A 14,758-nucleotide genomic window follows, 5' to 3' on the forward strand; every position below is an offset into this window, starting at 1 on the left:
TCATGAGGCCACGACTACAACAGCACCACCCGTCCCCAGCCAGGGACAGCCCTGTCCCCTTTCTCCGTCAGCTCGCCAACAACCTGTCTTCCTGGCTGTGGTGGGAGGGCAGCGTGCAGTCCTCTGTCACGGGACAAATGAACCCCGGGCCGGAGCCAGGGGTTTGGGGTGTCACTGGAATCACGCGTGACTCGGGAGACAGGGACTGCAGAGCTGAGCAACCACCTCCAAGCATGGCCATGCTGCCGGGGTGGCTGGGCATGCCCTGGCCAGGGAAAGGTGCTTGCCCTCATCTTGTACCTGCCGGCTCCAAGTGGCCATGGCAGGATGCCCACCACCCAGCCTGGCCCCCAGACCACCTCTATTTCTGGCTGCAGCAGGCTGTTGGGCTGGCGGCCAGGGTAGATACTCAATAAGGAAGCAGGCAGAGAGGCTGGCTGGGTTATAAATGGAGAGCAAGAGCTCAGGTATCAAGCACAGCAGGCTATTCTGGGCTGAGAGGCACCCCCAGGGGCAGGGGGCAGGAAGTGTGCCAGGAGACTTGTGCCTCCTCTAGCACCCGGTCTGCCTGGCTGGCCTTGTGGCAAGCTCAGGAAAGGGCTGTCCATAGAGTCTCCACCTCCTGCAGGGCCAGGTCCCCTTGCTCTTACCCTCACCTGCCCAAAGAAGCGGCTGTCTGCTTCCTCCTGCCAGCTGCCCGTGGGGTGCTGGGGCTGCCAGTCGCTGTCCTCTGCGGAGCTGACCTGCATCAGCTCCATGGCTGGCACCAGGACCTGCTCTTGTTCCTGGTCCTGTGCCTCGGAGGCCATGGTGTGCGTTGGGAGCAGCCTTCGGGTGACCCCCTCCTGCCAGGAGCCCGCTGTCAGGTCCTGTAGGCAGGAGATAAAGGAGCCTTCTGCATTCCAGTCCCTCAGCCTGGGCACCGGAAAGGGACAGGGAGAGAGAGACAGAGAGAAAGAGGCAGTCAGCTTTGCCATGGAGTGCTGCACCCTCAGCACCAGCCTACCTCTGGCAGGCACGCCAGCGCAGCCTGCACCCCGCCAGGTGCCGGGCTCCCCGGCTCACGGCACTGCTGGGCGCCCGGCACAAGCAGCACAAAACGCAGATGCACAAAGGGCACAGGCCTCCTCCCTGCCACGCTCCCTGCCCACCCCACAGCCTCGCGGCCTTGCAAGGGTCTAAGGCAACGCTGTGGAGCACAGCTGGGCTCTGCCAGGGCCCTCACGGGACCAGTGCCACTGGGAACACGGGAGGACGCAGCCCAGGATGAGATGGCTCCGGTAAGCACAACCTACATGCAGGGCCTGGCTGTCTGCCTGGGGTCCCTTCCCAGGTGCTCTGCGAGGAGCCCCCCAGAGCACCTCCAGAGAGGTGCAAGGCACTTGGCCCAAGCCACTGCTCTGTCTGCCGGGGATGCCGAGGCTCCAGAGCTGGAGACCAGCAGAGAAGCAAGCAAAGCTGGGAGATTATTGCAGCTGGCCCAGCACAGGGCAATAGCTGGCGAAGCAGTTCTGCTCCCCTCCCACAGCCACCCTGGTGCCCCAGGCCGCAGTACCTGTCTGCGCTCTTCTCCACAACGTGGCTAACAGTAGGTGATGCCGTGATCCTGGCTTGCACCTTCTGCTGAACTGAAACAAAAGAGACTTCACTCTCCTGGTCCTGCTCCCCGGTCCCTGGCTGGCGATCGATGGCTGGCATCTTCCCCTCTGGCCTCTGCCCCTCCTCCTGCTCTAGAAGGTCAATCAGGCCATTCATGGCATCTGAGTCCACTGTGTCATCCTCAACCAGGTCCATAGAGCCCATGTGGTCCGGGCCATGCGCGTCTGCTAGAAGCTGCCCCGGGAACCGGCCTTCGCTTGTGGCGTCCGAGTCCTCGGCCTTGCTGCACTCCAGAGAGGAGTCCTCAGCAGTCACCAGCGAGGGGGTGAGCCCCGAGGACCACACCTGCATGTCGGACATCTCCATCAGGGCGTCCTGCTCAGTGGCAGCCATGGGGATAGCATCCATGATGGCCACCTCATTCCAGTACTGGTCGGCACGCAGCGGGGATGGCAGTGTGTAATGCAGGGAGGCAGGGGACAGCAGCTCGTCCTGCAGCGAAGCATAACCTATATGGGCAGACAGAGGCAACATCTCCAGCAGGCGTCTCACACACTCACAAGCACAGTGGGGCGAGAAGGGAAACAGCCTCCGGGAAGGTGCCTGCCCCAGGGACAGCAATGGTCATGCCACAGACCCCAGTGGCTGGGCTGAGCAGGGCTGCGCTCACAGCAGTGCTGCCTTTGCTCGGTCCCTGCAAGTGCTGCCATGCCTCCCTTCAAGTCCTGGGGCTGGTTCGGGCAGGCCCTGGGGCTGCCCGCTCCCTGTGGGGAGGACTGGCCTGGGGTCCACACGATGCCCCATCCACACTGCAGGACACAGTGCCCTCTTTGCTACCCTGCTCCATCAGCCCTCCGGGTCCCTGCCCACAGTCCCCATCCAGCATCAGCTGGCTGATGGTCAGCCTGGAGTTCAGGTGGCCAAGTCTGGCACACACTGACTCCCAAAGTCAACCCCTCTCTGCAGCACAGATGAGCAGGCTGGAAGTAGTACCATGAGCAGGGAAGGATGGCCCTGGGTACATGTCATGCAACCCCAAGGCCCTGCGGAATGCAGCCAGGGCCCTACAACCCTGTTGGCATCTCCGGGGCTACAAGCAGTTGTCATGTCCTTGTCATCCAGGGCCATGTGCACAGCCCAGTCACACTGATAAGGACTACAGCCAAGCCAGGCACTCCCACCCATGCAGGTGGCTTTGCTCAGCCTTTTTCAGCTCTGAGCCACTAGCCCCTTTTCCACCCCCGGAGATCAGCAGAGAACCTCCTCTGCTCCCCAGGCAGCCAGGGATTGCCTAGCCACAGCCAAGGCATGGGGGACAGCTGGGACCCCCCAGCACAGAAAGGACACCTCTCCCCTGTGCGGATGCCTGGCCGGGGGCAAGCAGTGCAGGGCCAGCGAGGGAAGGAGGGCAGGGCAGTGCAAGAGGAGAAGGCCTGGGGTGGCCGCCTGCAAGCACGACAGCCACGAGAGGGGCAGTCCCTGGTGACATGCAGTCGCTGGAGCAGGACGCGGCTCCCGGCGGGCTCAGCTGAGGTGGAGACAGTGGAGACAGGCAGTGGAGGAAGATGAGAGAAGGAGAGGCCAGGATGAGCTCAGAGAAGAGAGGTGACAAGAAGTGACCCACAGGAGTGCCCACACCTGATGGCGCTAGGTGGCATGTTTGAGAGAGCAGAACAAGGGGAGAGACAGAGAGGGAGAGAGCAATGAGCCAGGGCTGCAGGGGCAGCGCCACGGTGCAGGGCTGCAGCAGCACAAAGCCCTGTCCCTACGGTGTGCCGGCTCTCCGACGGCACACGCTGCAGCGGACCCTGGCTGTGTCCCCGCGCCCAGGCACGCTCTGCCTGGGACCCAGCCCGGGTGCACCACCACAGCTGGACAGCCAGGACTCTGTGAGCTTCCCGGCCACCGCTCAGCTCACACGGCCAGAGGCACCTCTCACTGGCATGTCGGGATAAGGAACGTGCGTCCACCCCACCTGGAGAGCTTCTGAGAAGGCAGTATGGCAGGGCCAAGCTTCCTGCAGCATAAGCCCCAGTGAAGAGGCCACGTCTGTCGGCAATGCCTTGTGCCCACTGAGCTCCCAGCGGGCCACTGGCGCACCCTGGTCAGGCAGGATATCAGCCTCGATCTGTCTGCACGGACTCTGCCCCCAGGGCCCTCCTGCAGTCCCTGCCAGGAGCCGGGACTCACCATTCATCTGGGACGGTGAGAGGGAGTAGTCTCTGTCTGTGTACCGCCAGCTGCCCTTCAGGCTGCGGCTCTGCCGGCCGGAGCCCTCCAGTGTGTTGACAATCTCGCTGCGGTCGATGTTCCTCAGCGCTGTGTACAGACTCTCAACTGCAGGGGGAAGCCAGTGTCAGCAAACTGGTCACTGGGGGAACATGGCCATGCCCCAGACACGCTCCAGGTGGGCAGGTGTGCGTGAACCAGCGGCGTGAAGCCAGCCAGTGACCCCTGAGCCTGCACATGCTTCTCTGTGCAGCCAGCCCTGCCACCTCCATGCCTGCAACAGGGCACCGCAGATACTCACTCTTGACACTCTTGCCCTCACGGCTGACCCAGAGGTTGAGTAAGGCTATGCTCTGCTCCAGCAGGGACTTGGGGTTCTCCGCACGTATCCTGCTGATGTCATCCACCCCAAACTGCAGCTCACGTGCCAGCTCTGGGGGAGACACCACATCTCAGCATCACACCCTCCGGCACCCACCGCCAGGTCCCGTGCCAAAAAGGCTAGGGATGTTGTGAAGGGCTCAGTCAGATCCAGCACAGAGTCCCCCACATCACATACAACTGAATACGGCAGAACATGCAGGAGCAGGAGCTGGGACAGGCAGAGGTTGAAGCCCCTCTGCCCAGGCTGGCTGTGGCCAGCGTAGCAGTGTCTCATGCTAAGGAGAAGCGTGGGTACTGCCATTGGGTGTGTGGCTGCAATGACAGTGCTGGGACTCCACAAACAGCAGCAATACGTACGACTTGGAACAAAACCCTAGGCTGGTATCTGCGCGCATGCGTGTGAACGCATGCACAGCTGCAAGAAGGTTCGTTTCAGTGCCATGGTACGCTCACAGTTTAGCAGAAGTGCTGGGAGGCAAGGCCAGCTTGCCAGAGGAGCTAGGGCGGACTGCATGCATACCAACTGCATCAGGGCCCAGCTGTCTGGACAGTGTTAAGCATATTCACTCCACCCTGCAGCATGTTTCCAGCCTTCCTAAGTGTCAGCTTTCCAAGGAGTGTTGTGCATCCTCAGAGCTGTCAGGTGTGGACTCACCGGCCCAGCTGAGGCCCAGCTGTTCTGCTATGTCCACCATCTTCTGGTCTGCCTTGTCCGTGCTGCTCAGAGAGCCTGGAGGAGAAGAGGGAGTCACAGCTGCAGCTGCGCAGGGCCCTGCACCGGGGTGGGGAGGGGAAAGGGGTGCTGGCTGCGGGGGTCGCGCAGCCCTGTAGGCATGACACTGCCCTGCAGGCAGGACCAAGGAAACCCTCAGGGAAAGGGAAGCTGCCACGAGCATGAGTATGACAGGGTCAGCCCAGCCTTTCCTCCGGGCTTGGGCACCGCAAGTGCAGGGGGTGAGCGGGCTTGAACAGTCCCAGCAGGCTGCATACCGAAACTGGTCTCGCTTAGGATGCTGTATCGCTCCCGCAGAGACAATGGCGTCAGTGTCCTCCTCCGCTCCTCACTGCCACTTCCCTGTGAGAGTGGGGACAAACCAAGGGGTCACCAGCTTGAAAAGAGGGCAGCAGCTCTGCCCTGGCACCACCGCTTCTCCCGCAGCCCCAGAGCAGCGTGGCACAGCCATGTGGAGCAGCTGAGGAAGAAAAGCCAACAGCAAGGGCTGTCTCCTGCAGCTGGGGGAGGGATGGGCCCCTGCCTCCCCCTCCCAGAGGTGCCAGAGACCCGGCACTGACCTTGGTGCAGGGTGGTATGCTGATGTTCAGGTGGCAGAGCACGTGCTGGAGGTCCTCGTATTTCATGGCCTTGCGCAAGAAAGACAGGGAGCCGCTGGCTTCCCGGCTGCTGTCCCGAACCTGAGCACCGAGAGCTCGGTTAGGTGGCCTGGCACAGGGCAGGTGCAGGGGCTCCAACTGCAGCCCAGCCCTCCACTCTGCCGTTACCTTGATGGGGATGGCGAGACGATTCTCCCGGAAGGACTGGAAGAGGAAGGTGCGGGGCTGAGTGGCCTTCTTGACAGGCACCAGGTTCCCTGAGAGCTCGACGTGCAAAGGCATCCCCTCTACCACCTAGCAGGGAGCAGAAAACAGACTCAGACCCTGTCCAGAGCTGCTTCTCCTGCCCCTGGACAGGACAGGTAACCCCAGCGCTCCTCCCTGGGCCAGAGGGCCAGGCCCCTCCACTGGCAACAGTCTCCCCTCGATTGGGCAGCCTTCTCCCTCCTGCCCCCCAGGCATGCTGCTGGGGACAAACCTCAATGTCCCTGCTGCGGGCCACCTCAGTGAAGTTTTCATGCTGCTCTAAAGTCTTGTCAACCTTGTCATCAGTCATGCAGTAGCAGCGCAGCCGGCCTTCCCGTGCATCATTCATCTTGGCAAACACCACGAATTTGGCCATGTAGGGCACAGCCGTCAGCTCCTTGTACAGCATTGTGGCAAAGTCCACAGCCTCGGCTGTGCGCGGGCAGTCGGCCAGCCAGAACCTGCGGGAGGGCTGGGTCAGGGCGCTGCCGGGCAGGTTCCCCAGTGGCACCAGGAGAGCTCCCCCCCACAGCAAACTGCACCACAGAGGGTGCCCCAAGAGCTCTGGGTACAGGAGCAGCCCCATCCGTGATGGGGACCCACCCAAGCACAAAGAATGGCCCCTTCCGTCTGCACGCTCAGTTGTTGGGAGTGTTTCCTGACGCATGCCGAGGCAGCATGGGGGTCTCAAGGCTGGAGGCAACTGCCCTGCATGTGGGAATGGGGCAGCACCACGACAAGCACAGGGGTGGGAGGTTCCTCCTGGCACATGCTGCACCCCAAGAGGGTCTGAGGAGCAGCAGATGTCCCCTGACGAGCACATGCTCGCCCAGGACTCACCTGGCAGACACATTGGTGGTAAAGTTAGCACACTCGTTTTCATAGACCAGCTTTGTGGTGCCTGTTATGTCTTCCCACTGGGCCTGGGCTGTCCCTCCTGCAGCAGAAAGCAATGGTGAGCGTGCTGCCTTCCATAAGCCTGGGCTCTGCATCCCCCAGGCATTTGCTCTCTCCACCGCCGTGACCTGTCCTTAGCTCCCAGGAGCTGCATCCCACAGGTTCGGCCCAGCCCGACCCCACCAGAGAGCACGCTCGCCTGCGTGGCAGGGCTGGCAGCCTCACCGATCACACTGCAGAGCAGGCGCAGGCTGGTGGTGTCACCCTCGCCGCTGTCTCGGGGATTGTCCTTCCAGGACGGTGGCAGCGGGATGCGGAGGCCAATGGGGCGGTGGAACTTCCTCCGGCGCGGCTCCACCGTGACGATGGGGCTGAAAGTTGCCTGGTTCCCCAGCAGCTTAGTCACCAGCTCGTCGGGCACGGGCTGCGCCTGCAGGCAGCACAACCGCGGACATCAGGGCTGGTTTCCCCCGGGCTGGGGCACAGCCTGGGCCGGCTGCCCACCCCTGCCTGCAGGAGCCCAGCTGGGCCCTGGGCCAGGCTCTCTGGGGCTCACCTGCAGGGCCAGCCTTACTCTCTTGGTGACAGCAGTGTCTGGGAAGGTGGCCTGTACCATGGGCACCAGTGTGCTTTTCAAACACCCTCCCTCGGGGCCAATCAGATCACAGTCCTGGCAAATCCGGGACACGACCACAAAGTAGAGAGGGAAGTCAGTGGTGATGATGCGGCAGACCCTCTTCTTCTCCAGCTCCTCCAGGCTCTCCAGCTCTGCAAGGGCAGCACAGCCATCAATGTGCACACAGCAAGTCTGTGGCTGTCACCCACCACCCACTCCGAGCTGCACCGACCATGCCACGCTCAGCCCCATCCCACCACCCAGGCCAGCCGCAGCCCTGCCTATGGGGAGCGGCATGGTGCTGAGCCCCCGCCTGCCCAGCACGCTCACCCTCATCCATCCCATTGAGCAGCTGGTCCATGTAGCTCTCCTCATAGCGGTTGTGGTGCTCCTTCCAGACAGAGCCATTCTCGCTGCGCAACACCACCAGCTCGCGGTCTCCGCGCCCATACGAGGCAAAGTGTGGGATCTCCACAATGACGGGGCTGCAGACAGCAGAGGAAGGGTGCTTGCACCCACTCACTGCCGCTGGGACACGCAGGCAGCAAGGTGGCCATGGGCAGAGTGCCTGCCCATGCTGTACAGCTGCCAGAGGAGGAAGGCAGGCCTGCTCACACCCCTCTCTCTGGGAAATGGAGCTCTGTGCCCAGCAGGACTGTGCTGGTCAGGGCTTTTCCTAGCACAGCACAGCCACTGCTCCGTTATGCTGGAATGACCCACCCCAGAAACATGCTGCACCTGTCCGGAGGCAGGATCTCTCCTGCACCAGACCCCCAGAAGCAGAGATGGGCAGAGGTCTTGCCCCAGCTGGCAGAGACTCTACAGGAGCTTGGATCCATCCTCAGTCCTGAGGCATGGCCCCGGTGTGGGCAGCCGCACCCGCTTTGCTTCCAGCTGTGCTCACCTGAGGAACTGGGCGCCGGCGGGCCCCAGGGCGATGATCCGGCTGGCCAGACCCTCCTCCTCAGCCAGCGGTGGGGGTGCAGACAGCTTTTGGGGCTTCACCAGGCGGCAGGTGATGCGGGTCGGTGCAGCGCAGGCGCGGGGCGGGATGACCACGCGCAGCCCGTGGTGCCGGCTGCCCCGCATGGAGCCGCCACGGGCGTCCACCATGAAGCTCACCAGGAACCTGGAGCGGGCAGAGGCACGGGCAGGTGGGCACCTTGCAGCCAGCTCATGCGCAGAGCGTGCGCATGCCGCGTGGGCTGGACACTCACCCTGTGTGCACGGGGCTGGCCACTGGGCTGATGTTATCCGAGGTCTCAGTGGCAGGGCTGCTGGGGATCAGGGAGTCCTCGTCGAACTCCTTGGAGGGCTGCGTAAGGCAGGGAAGAGCCCCCATGGGCACAGGGTCCTATTTGGGGGTGCTGAGCCTGCCCACTCCTCCGCAGTCTCACAACCCTCCCTGGGCAGTCCCGTACCACCAGGTCCATCCCCACCACCCACCCGACGTTTTGGCTCTGTGGTGATGGGGGGCTCCCCCCTGACAGGGAATGCCTGGGGGGACGTGGCAGGCTGTGTCTCATGCTCACCTCCTGTGGGGACACCGAGGGCGCATGCAGCAGGCTGACTTGCTCAGCTTCTGTCTCCACAGGTCCTACCTGCTCAGTCTCCTCCGCTCGGGTCACCACAGTCTCAGGTGGGACGCAGGGGACCTGCAGGACAGCTGGAGACTCCACCCTGGCAGGAGAGGGCGGTGATAGCCACTGAAGTGGCAGGCCTGGGCCCCTGAGCCCCCGGCCATTCCCAGGGAGTCCCAGGGCCACTGGACAAAGGCAAACTCAGCAGCAGACCCATGTCCTGGTGCAGGAACAACACCCACTAGCTTTGCCTGCTATGCTAGCTGGTGGGGGCTCAGTGATCCATTCCTCGCCCAGAGCTGTCCCTGCCCTGCTGGCATCCCAGCCCAGCACGAGGCTGGCCCCGTGCCCTGTACCCGGTCCCTCCCCATGATCCAGTGCCTCTTACGTTTGCTCCAGTGTCGTCGTGGTCACAAATGCCAGCATGTCCCTCTTGCCCTCCTGGTCCCTGGGATCGGGTGTCCTGGGCTTTGGTGCGATCAGCTCCTCCTCTGAAAGCGAGAGCTGGCTCAGCGTGCAGAAGCAGAAGGGCAAGGGAGCACAGATGCCCAGCCCTTGCCCCTGTCCCTCCTCAGGGCTGGAGCCAGGGCCCATCTCTGCTCCCATTGCTGGCCACACACACTTGTCCCCTGGGTCTCAGCCAGCCACAGGACGGCTTTGCCCTCTGCCAGATGGGGTCTGCTGGCAGGGGCAAGGCCCGTGCTGCGGGTCAGTGGGACAGAAGCTGTGGTAGCTGTCAGGAGCCTCGGCTGCTAGCCGACCCCTTTCCCACAGCACCAAGCACAGAGCAGAGCCTGCCGGGGACACCCTGCCATTTGATGCTGGGGACAGGAGTATGGGCAGGGCTGGGGACATGGGAAGGACACCCTAACACTGCTGAGTGCATCCGCGCACACCCCTTGGAGGCACAAGCCCAGCCAGCACTGCTTGCTGGCCCAATTAACGCCTGCTAAAGAGTCCACCAGGGTTCGGCTCTCGCCAATGCCCTGAGGAAGTCCAGCACCTCCCACAGCAGGGAGAGAGCCCCAGTGATGGGGAGGGGACTGTAGCAGCATGGAGACCCTCGAGCACTCAGGTTCATCCCTGTCCTGGCCAGGACAGCACGGGGCAGTTGTGGAAGGGCACCGGAGTTTGTCACAGAACCAGGCTCTTCCGCCTACAGGGGTCAGGGCCTGGGGCCGACAGGGAGCCAGGGCTCCCCCCCAGCAGGGGACGGCCCCATTCATGCAGTCACACCACAGCAAGCAGCACGGACACAGATGGGCAGGGCAGGATGGCAGGGCCTGCGCTGGATAGCACCAGCCCAGCAGCAAGGCTCAGCAGATGGATGTGGCGTGCGGATGGTTAGTGGCCATGGGGTGAAATGGGCCATTGAGCTGGGGCAGGGGGACACATTTCATACCCATTACTGTGACATGAGCAGTGCCTGCAAAGTAAGAAGAGGCAAAGGTGAGGTCTCGGTGGGAGGGAGCAGGAGTGGACCAGCTGCAGTTGCGCTGGGAGCTGGTACCGCTCTGCGGAGCAGGGCACGGTGGGGGGCTCTGCATGCCCAAGGGCTCTCTGTGCACTGTCCCTGGGGCATGGGACCATGAGAGGTCCAGGCATATCCCTCCTGCATAGCACAGGGAAGCGCCCGAGCCAGGAGGTGCCACCCCAGGAGTCTGGTGGGCTCCCCTACTCCTCTCCGCAAGACCACTGTGGGGCCACACAGCTCCCCCACCCTGGCCGGCAGGAACGCCAGTGCCCGTCCCCGGGGCTGCTGCTTGCCACACTGGCCCAGCCGGCAGATCTCTGGGATGGTGTGACCCAGCTCCGGCCCCTCACCTTCATCTTCTGACACGTCCAGAATCTCGTCTACAGTCTCCGGGAAGCTCATGCGGTGCTTGTCACCGACTGACTGCGGGAGCAGAGCGGAGTCAGAGGAGGCCAGCCCTTCGCTGTGCAGTCACCTGCAGCCCCCTCCTCACGCCCGGGCTGGGCACCCAGCGCTGGCCCTGCCCAGCTGTGCTCAGCGGACCTTTGCCTGGCTGCTCCCAGCCCTCCTCCACAGGGTCCTGGTCCCAGTCCCCAGGGGCTCACCGGGATGTCGGTTTCCTCTGTGACGATCTTGAGCACGTCTGTGACAGAAATGTAGCCAAGCCGCTTTGCGATGGCCAGGGGAGTGGTGCCGTTCTGTGCAAGGAGGAAGGACTGCGTCAGCAGCAGCCACAGGGAAGCCTGGGCAGGCGCCTGAGCTTGCCATGGGGCGAGGAGGTGCAGGCGAGCGCCGTACTCACTGTGCTGATCTCATTGGGAGAGGCACCGTGCTTCAGCAGCAGTGTCACAACGTCCGTGTGGCCCTGCTGTGCCGCTTGGTGCAGAGGGGTGTAGCCCAGCTGCAGGGGAGGACAGAGGGTGCTGCCATCAGCTCTGGGAGTCTGCTGCCCCAGAAGTGTCCCCAGGCCTCACACTGTGCTTCATGCCTGGAGCACGAGGGCAGCTCCCTCCTTTCCCGGGTAAGCAAAGGGCTCTGCAGAACCCAGCGCTTGCCCAGGGCTGTAGCTAGACTACAGCAACCTCCAGCCACGGAGACAGGAGGGCTTGGGGCAATGTTGGGGGGAGAAGTGGAAGCAGGGAGGGAGGCTAAGCCTTCTCCATCAACCTGCATGCTGCTGCCCAGGGCAGAAGGGTCCTTGGAGCACAGGACATCTCTGTACCTTAGTCTTGGCATTGACATCAGCGTGGTGCTGCAGCAAAAACTTCACCAGCTTGATGTTCCCATAGTGGCTGGCCACATGCAGCGGGGTATAGCCCATCTGAAAGACGAAATCAGGTCTCAGCCTGCCCTCAGTGGTGCTTCCTGCCCTTCTGGCTTGTGTATGCTCATCCCATGGGCAAACCCCCATGGCTGAAGGATGGGGCACGCGTGCGGGTGCTGCCTGAGAGCCCAGGACCAGGGCAGAGGGTACACTGCAGAGCACACCACGTTGTGCCCGGGTGTACAGGGGTGAGCTGTGGGAGCAGGCAAGAATCATCCCTCCAGGGAGGTGGGGGGAAGAGGAGGAAGAGTCCCCAAGACACAGACAAGCTGGTAAGGATGCCTGCGAGAGGGGAGACTCTTGCACAAAGGAAAAGAAAAGCAATGCTCCTCCTGGAGCAGGCCTAGAGGTAGTTCCCCCGCAGGTTTTTCACCACAGCCATGGTCAATGCACTACTTTACCCTGGTCATTGCATCCACCGTGACTCCGTGTTTCACCAGAACATCAGCAACCAGCACATGCCCCTCTTGGGCCACGAGATGGAGAGGAGTCAGGCCACTCTGCAAAGAGAGGAGGTCTCAGCACAGTGGCAATGCCACCACTGCAGCTCTACCAGCAGAGACCCTAAGTCAGGTCTCCAACCTGGCAAACCGACCAACACTGGGCTGTTGGCCAGCGCACTGCTGCCCGAATGAAGGGAGGCACTGGGGCCTGGACTACCACCCTGTCTGCTACTCCCTGCTGGGGTGTTCGCCTCCAGCCTGGCAGGACACGCTGGGACAACTTACCTTGTTGCCTAGGTCGCCGTTGGCTTGTTTGGAGAAAAGCAGTGCCACCATGTCTGCATGCCCCTCCTGGGAAGCCAGGTGTAGGGGGGTGACTCCCTGCACAGATTCCGCATTTGCAGAAGCCCCGTACTGCAGCAAGCTGCTGGCCACCTCCATCTGGTTCTGCTTGGCAGCAATGTGCAGGGGTGTGTACCCATTCTGCAGGGAGAGAGGCTCATTGCAGTGTTCAGCCCCTGCCGAGCAGGCCAGCGGGGACAGAAGGTGCCACCTTGCCTCTCCAGGCCAGGCCTGCCCTTCCTAGTCATCTCCAGAGCTCAGGGATGCAGGCTCACGCACGAACCATCTCCCTGACAGCATCCAGCCCTGACCCCGAGGCCAAATCCCACTCTTCCAGCCAAGTCAGCACAGGGGTTTCAAAGACCACCTGCTTCAGGTTTGACTGGCATTGGCTGTCCTGGAGTTTTCTACACATGAATTTCTACAGCAGTATTCAGCCACCTGGAGCTGTAAGAGGCCAGGGCAGACAGACACCTCCTAGAACGTGTCTGGCTGAGGTGTGGAGCAAAACTCCCAATATGCAGGATTAGTATTCAGGCAGCGACTGCAGGGCCTCGAGCTCTGCCTTTGCTGCCACGCTGCAGGAGCAAAGCAGCTGGCAGACACCCTCTGCCCGGGGTGACGCGCAGGCTGTCAGTGACGCAGACCAACGGGGGATTGGCACCGGTACCGGCTGCTCCCGATGCCTGCCCAGCAAGTCTGCTGGCAGCCTGCGCAGGGGGAGAGGAGAGTGCCAGATGGGGAGGGCCAGCACCAGCAGCCACTTGTCTGTTCTGAGGATGCAGCTTCTGCAAACAATGTGGAAACCGAGGCTGCTGCTCTGCTCTTTGGGGAGATGTTCCCCATGCTCAGGCACAGCGAGGCGACTCTCACAAGCTCTTGGGTTTTCTGGCTCACTGCTTCATAGCTGCATGTAAACATTCGTGTGTGGTTTCCCAAACTGCCAGACTGCAGCGCTGCTCTGCAGGGCTTGCCATGGAAACACGTCCCCAGGCAACAGCCACAAGGCTGCCAGTGGGGACTATCCCTGGCATAGCAGACCGGCTGCCCGGCTCCCCTGCCTGCCCCACGTGCTGGTGCGAGGGACCGGCAGGCACGAGCAGCAGGCGTGGAGAGTGGCTGGTGGTGATCGGTTCCTTGTGCACTCCCTGAGCGTCGGGGTTGAGGGGCAATGCAGGCCCCAAGCTGGCATGCATTGGACACATGACACATCCCCACATCCCCAGGGACACCCAGTCCAGCCTTACCCAGGCTGAGCTGTGTGGGGAGCTCCCCTTGGGAAGCAGCACCTTGACGATCTCCAGGTTGTTGTGGTGCACAGCCACGTGCAGCGGGGTCAGGCCATTCTGGGGAGGGGGAGAGGGCACAGACAGGTAAGACAGAGCCTCTCCCCGTACCACACCACTCCTCCCACTGCCACAGGAGCAGCACTCACCTTCCCTGCTGCATTGGGGTGAGCGTCACGTGCCAGCAGCAACTCTGCCACATCCACCTTCCCGTACTTGGCTGCAACGTGGAGAGGGGTAAATCCTTTCTGAGGAGAAAGGCAGCCCATCACAGGGTGTACAGGGATGAGGAGGAGAGCACTGGCACATGCTGCAGCACAGGAGGAGGCTGTCCCTCCTGTGACAGGGACACTGTGCCACCAGCCTGCCCGGCCTTGGCCCAGCCAGGTCACGCCTTCAGCGGCAGTGGCTACAGCAGCCTACCTTGGTCATGCAGGTCTGTGAGGCCCCCTTCTCCAGCAGGGCCAGGGCCGTGTCCACATGCCCCTCTCTGGCAGTGATGTGCAGGGGCGTGTGCCCCGCTGTTGTGGCCAGGTTGGGGTTGGCGTTGTTCTCCAGCAGGAGTTTGACCATGCCGGTGTGGCCAATGCGTGCAGCACAGTGCAGAGGAGTCTGGTCATCCTGCGAGGGAGGCAGAGAAGATGTTTTGGCAGATGTGGACCGGTCCCTTGCTTGCCATGCCGAAGGGGCCCTGGCCCTGCTCCTGCTGTTGCATGGCCCCTGGCAGGCCAGGCTCTGGGGCAGGTGAGAGTGAAGAAACCAGCACCGGCTGTTCCCAGAGCTGGACTATCACACAGGTTCTCTGTGCCTACCTTGGCCTTGGCGTTGGCTTTGGCTTTGTTCTGCAGCAGGTACTTTGCCACATCCATGTGCCCAGCTCTGGCTGCCATGTGTAGGGGCGTCTCCACTTTCTGCACCAAGGACAGGACAAAGTGGTGAGGCCGTAGGAGGGGATATGCCTTCCTGAAGTCGCTCCTCTGGTCTGAGCACAGGAGAGCAGTGCCCA

The 14,758-nt window shown here is 62.5% G+C and overlaps 1 protein-coding gene across 7 annotated transcripts in view; it reads right to left on the bottom strand.

Moving 5' to 3' along the window:
* ANK1 (ankyrin 1) overlaps positions 1-14,758 on the bottom strand; it is a 40,983-nt gene that overhangs the window by 5,727 nt on the left and 20,498 nt on the right. For 4 of the 7 annotated variants that reach the window (XM_072845990.1, XM_072845986.1, XM_072845989.1 and 1 more), the window contains 28 exons: positions 14,565-14,663; positions 14,176-14,373; positions 13,902-14,000; positions 13,714-13,812; positions 12,410-12,607; positions 12,083-12,181; positions 11,580-11,678; positions 11,160-11,258; positions 10,963-11,055; positions 10,708-10,780; positions 10,286-10,309; positions 9,272-9,374; positions 8,836-8,983; positions 8,521-8,618; positions 8,208-8,432; positions 7,634-7,788; positions 7,244-7,455; positions 6,913-7,117; positions 6,631-6,727; positions 6,023-6,251; positions 5,713-5,838; positions 5,506-5,625; positions 5,203-5,287; positions 4,868-4,942; positions 4,130-4,261; positions 3,790-3,936; positions 1,556-2,108; positions 657-915 (listed from right to left, as the gene is read on the bottom strand). In XM_072845990.1, the coding sequence (XP_072702091.1) occupies positions 657-915; positions 1,556-2,108; positions 3,790-3,936; positions 4,130-4,261; positions 4,868-4,942; positions 5,203-5,287; positions 5,506-5,625; positions 5,713-5,838; positions 6,023-6,251; positions 6,631-6,727; positions 6,913-7,117; positions 7,244-7,455; positions 7,634-7,788; positions 8,208-8,432; positions 8,521-8,618; positions 8,836-8,983; positions 9,272-9,374; positions 10,286-10,309; positions 10,708-10,780; positions 10,963-11,055; positions 11,160-11,258; positions 11,580-11,678; positions 12,083-12,181; positions 12,410-12,607; positions 13,714-13,812; positions 13,902-14,000; positions 14,176-14,373; positions 14,565-14,663 (4,149 nt within the window). Of the gene's footprint in view, positions 1-656; positions 916-1,555; positions 2,109-3,789; positions 3,937-4,129; positions 4,262-4,867; positions 4,943-5,202; positions 5,288-5,505; positions 5,626-5,712; positions 5,839-6,022; positions 6,252-6,630; positions 6,728-6,912; positions 7,118-7,243; positions 7,456-7,633; positions 7,789-8,207; positions 8,433-8,520; positions 8,619-8,835; positions 8,984-9,271; positions 9,375-10,285; positions 10,310-10,707; positions 10,781-10,962; positions 11,056-11,159; positions 11,259-11,579; positions 11,679-12,082; positions 12,182-12,409; positions 12,608-13,713; positions 13,813-13,901; positions 14,001-14,175; positions 14,374-14,564; positions 14,664-14,758 lie in introns of those variants that run through there. The other 3 variants (XM_072845987.1, XM_072845991.1, XM_072845988.1) reach the window with 3 other exon arrangements.

The sequence above is a fragment of the Ciconia boyciana genome, chromosome 25 (genome assembly GCF_034638445.1).
Source record: "Ciconia boyciana chromosome 25, ASM3463844v1, whole genome shotgun sequence".
Lineage (NCBI taxonomy): Eukaryota > Metazoa > Chordata > Aves > Ciconiiformes > Ciconiidae > Ciconia > Ciconia boyciana.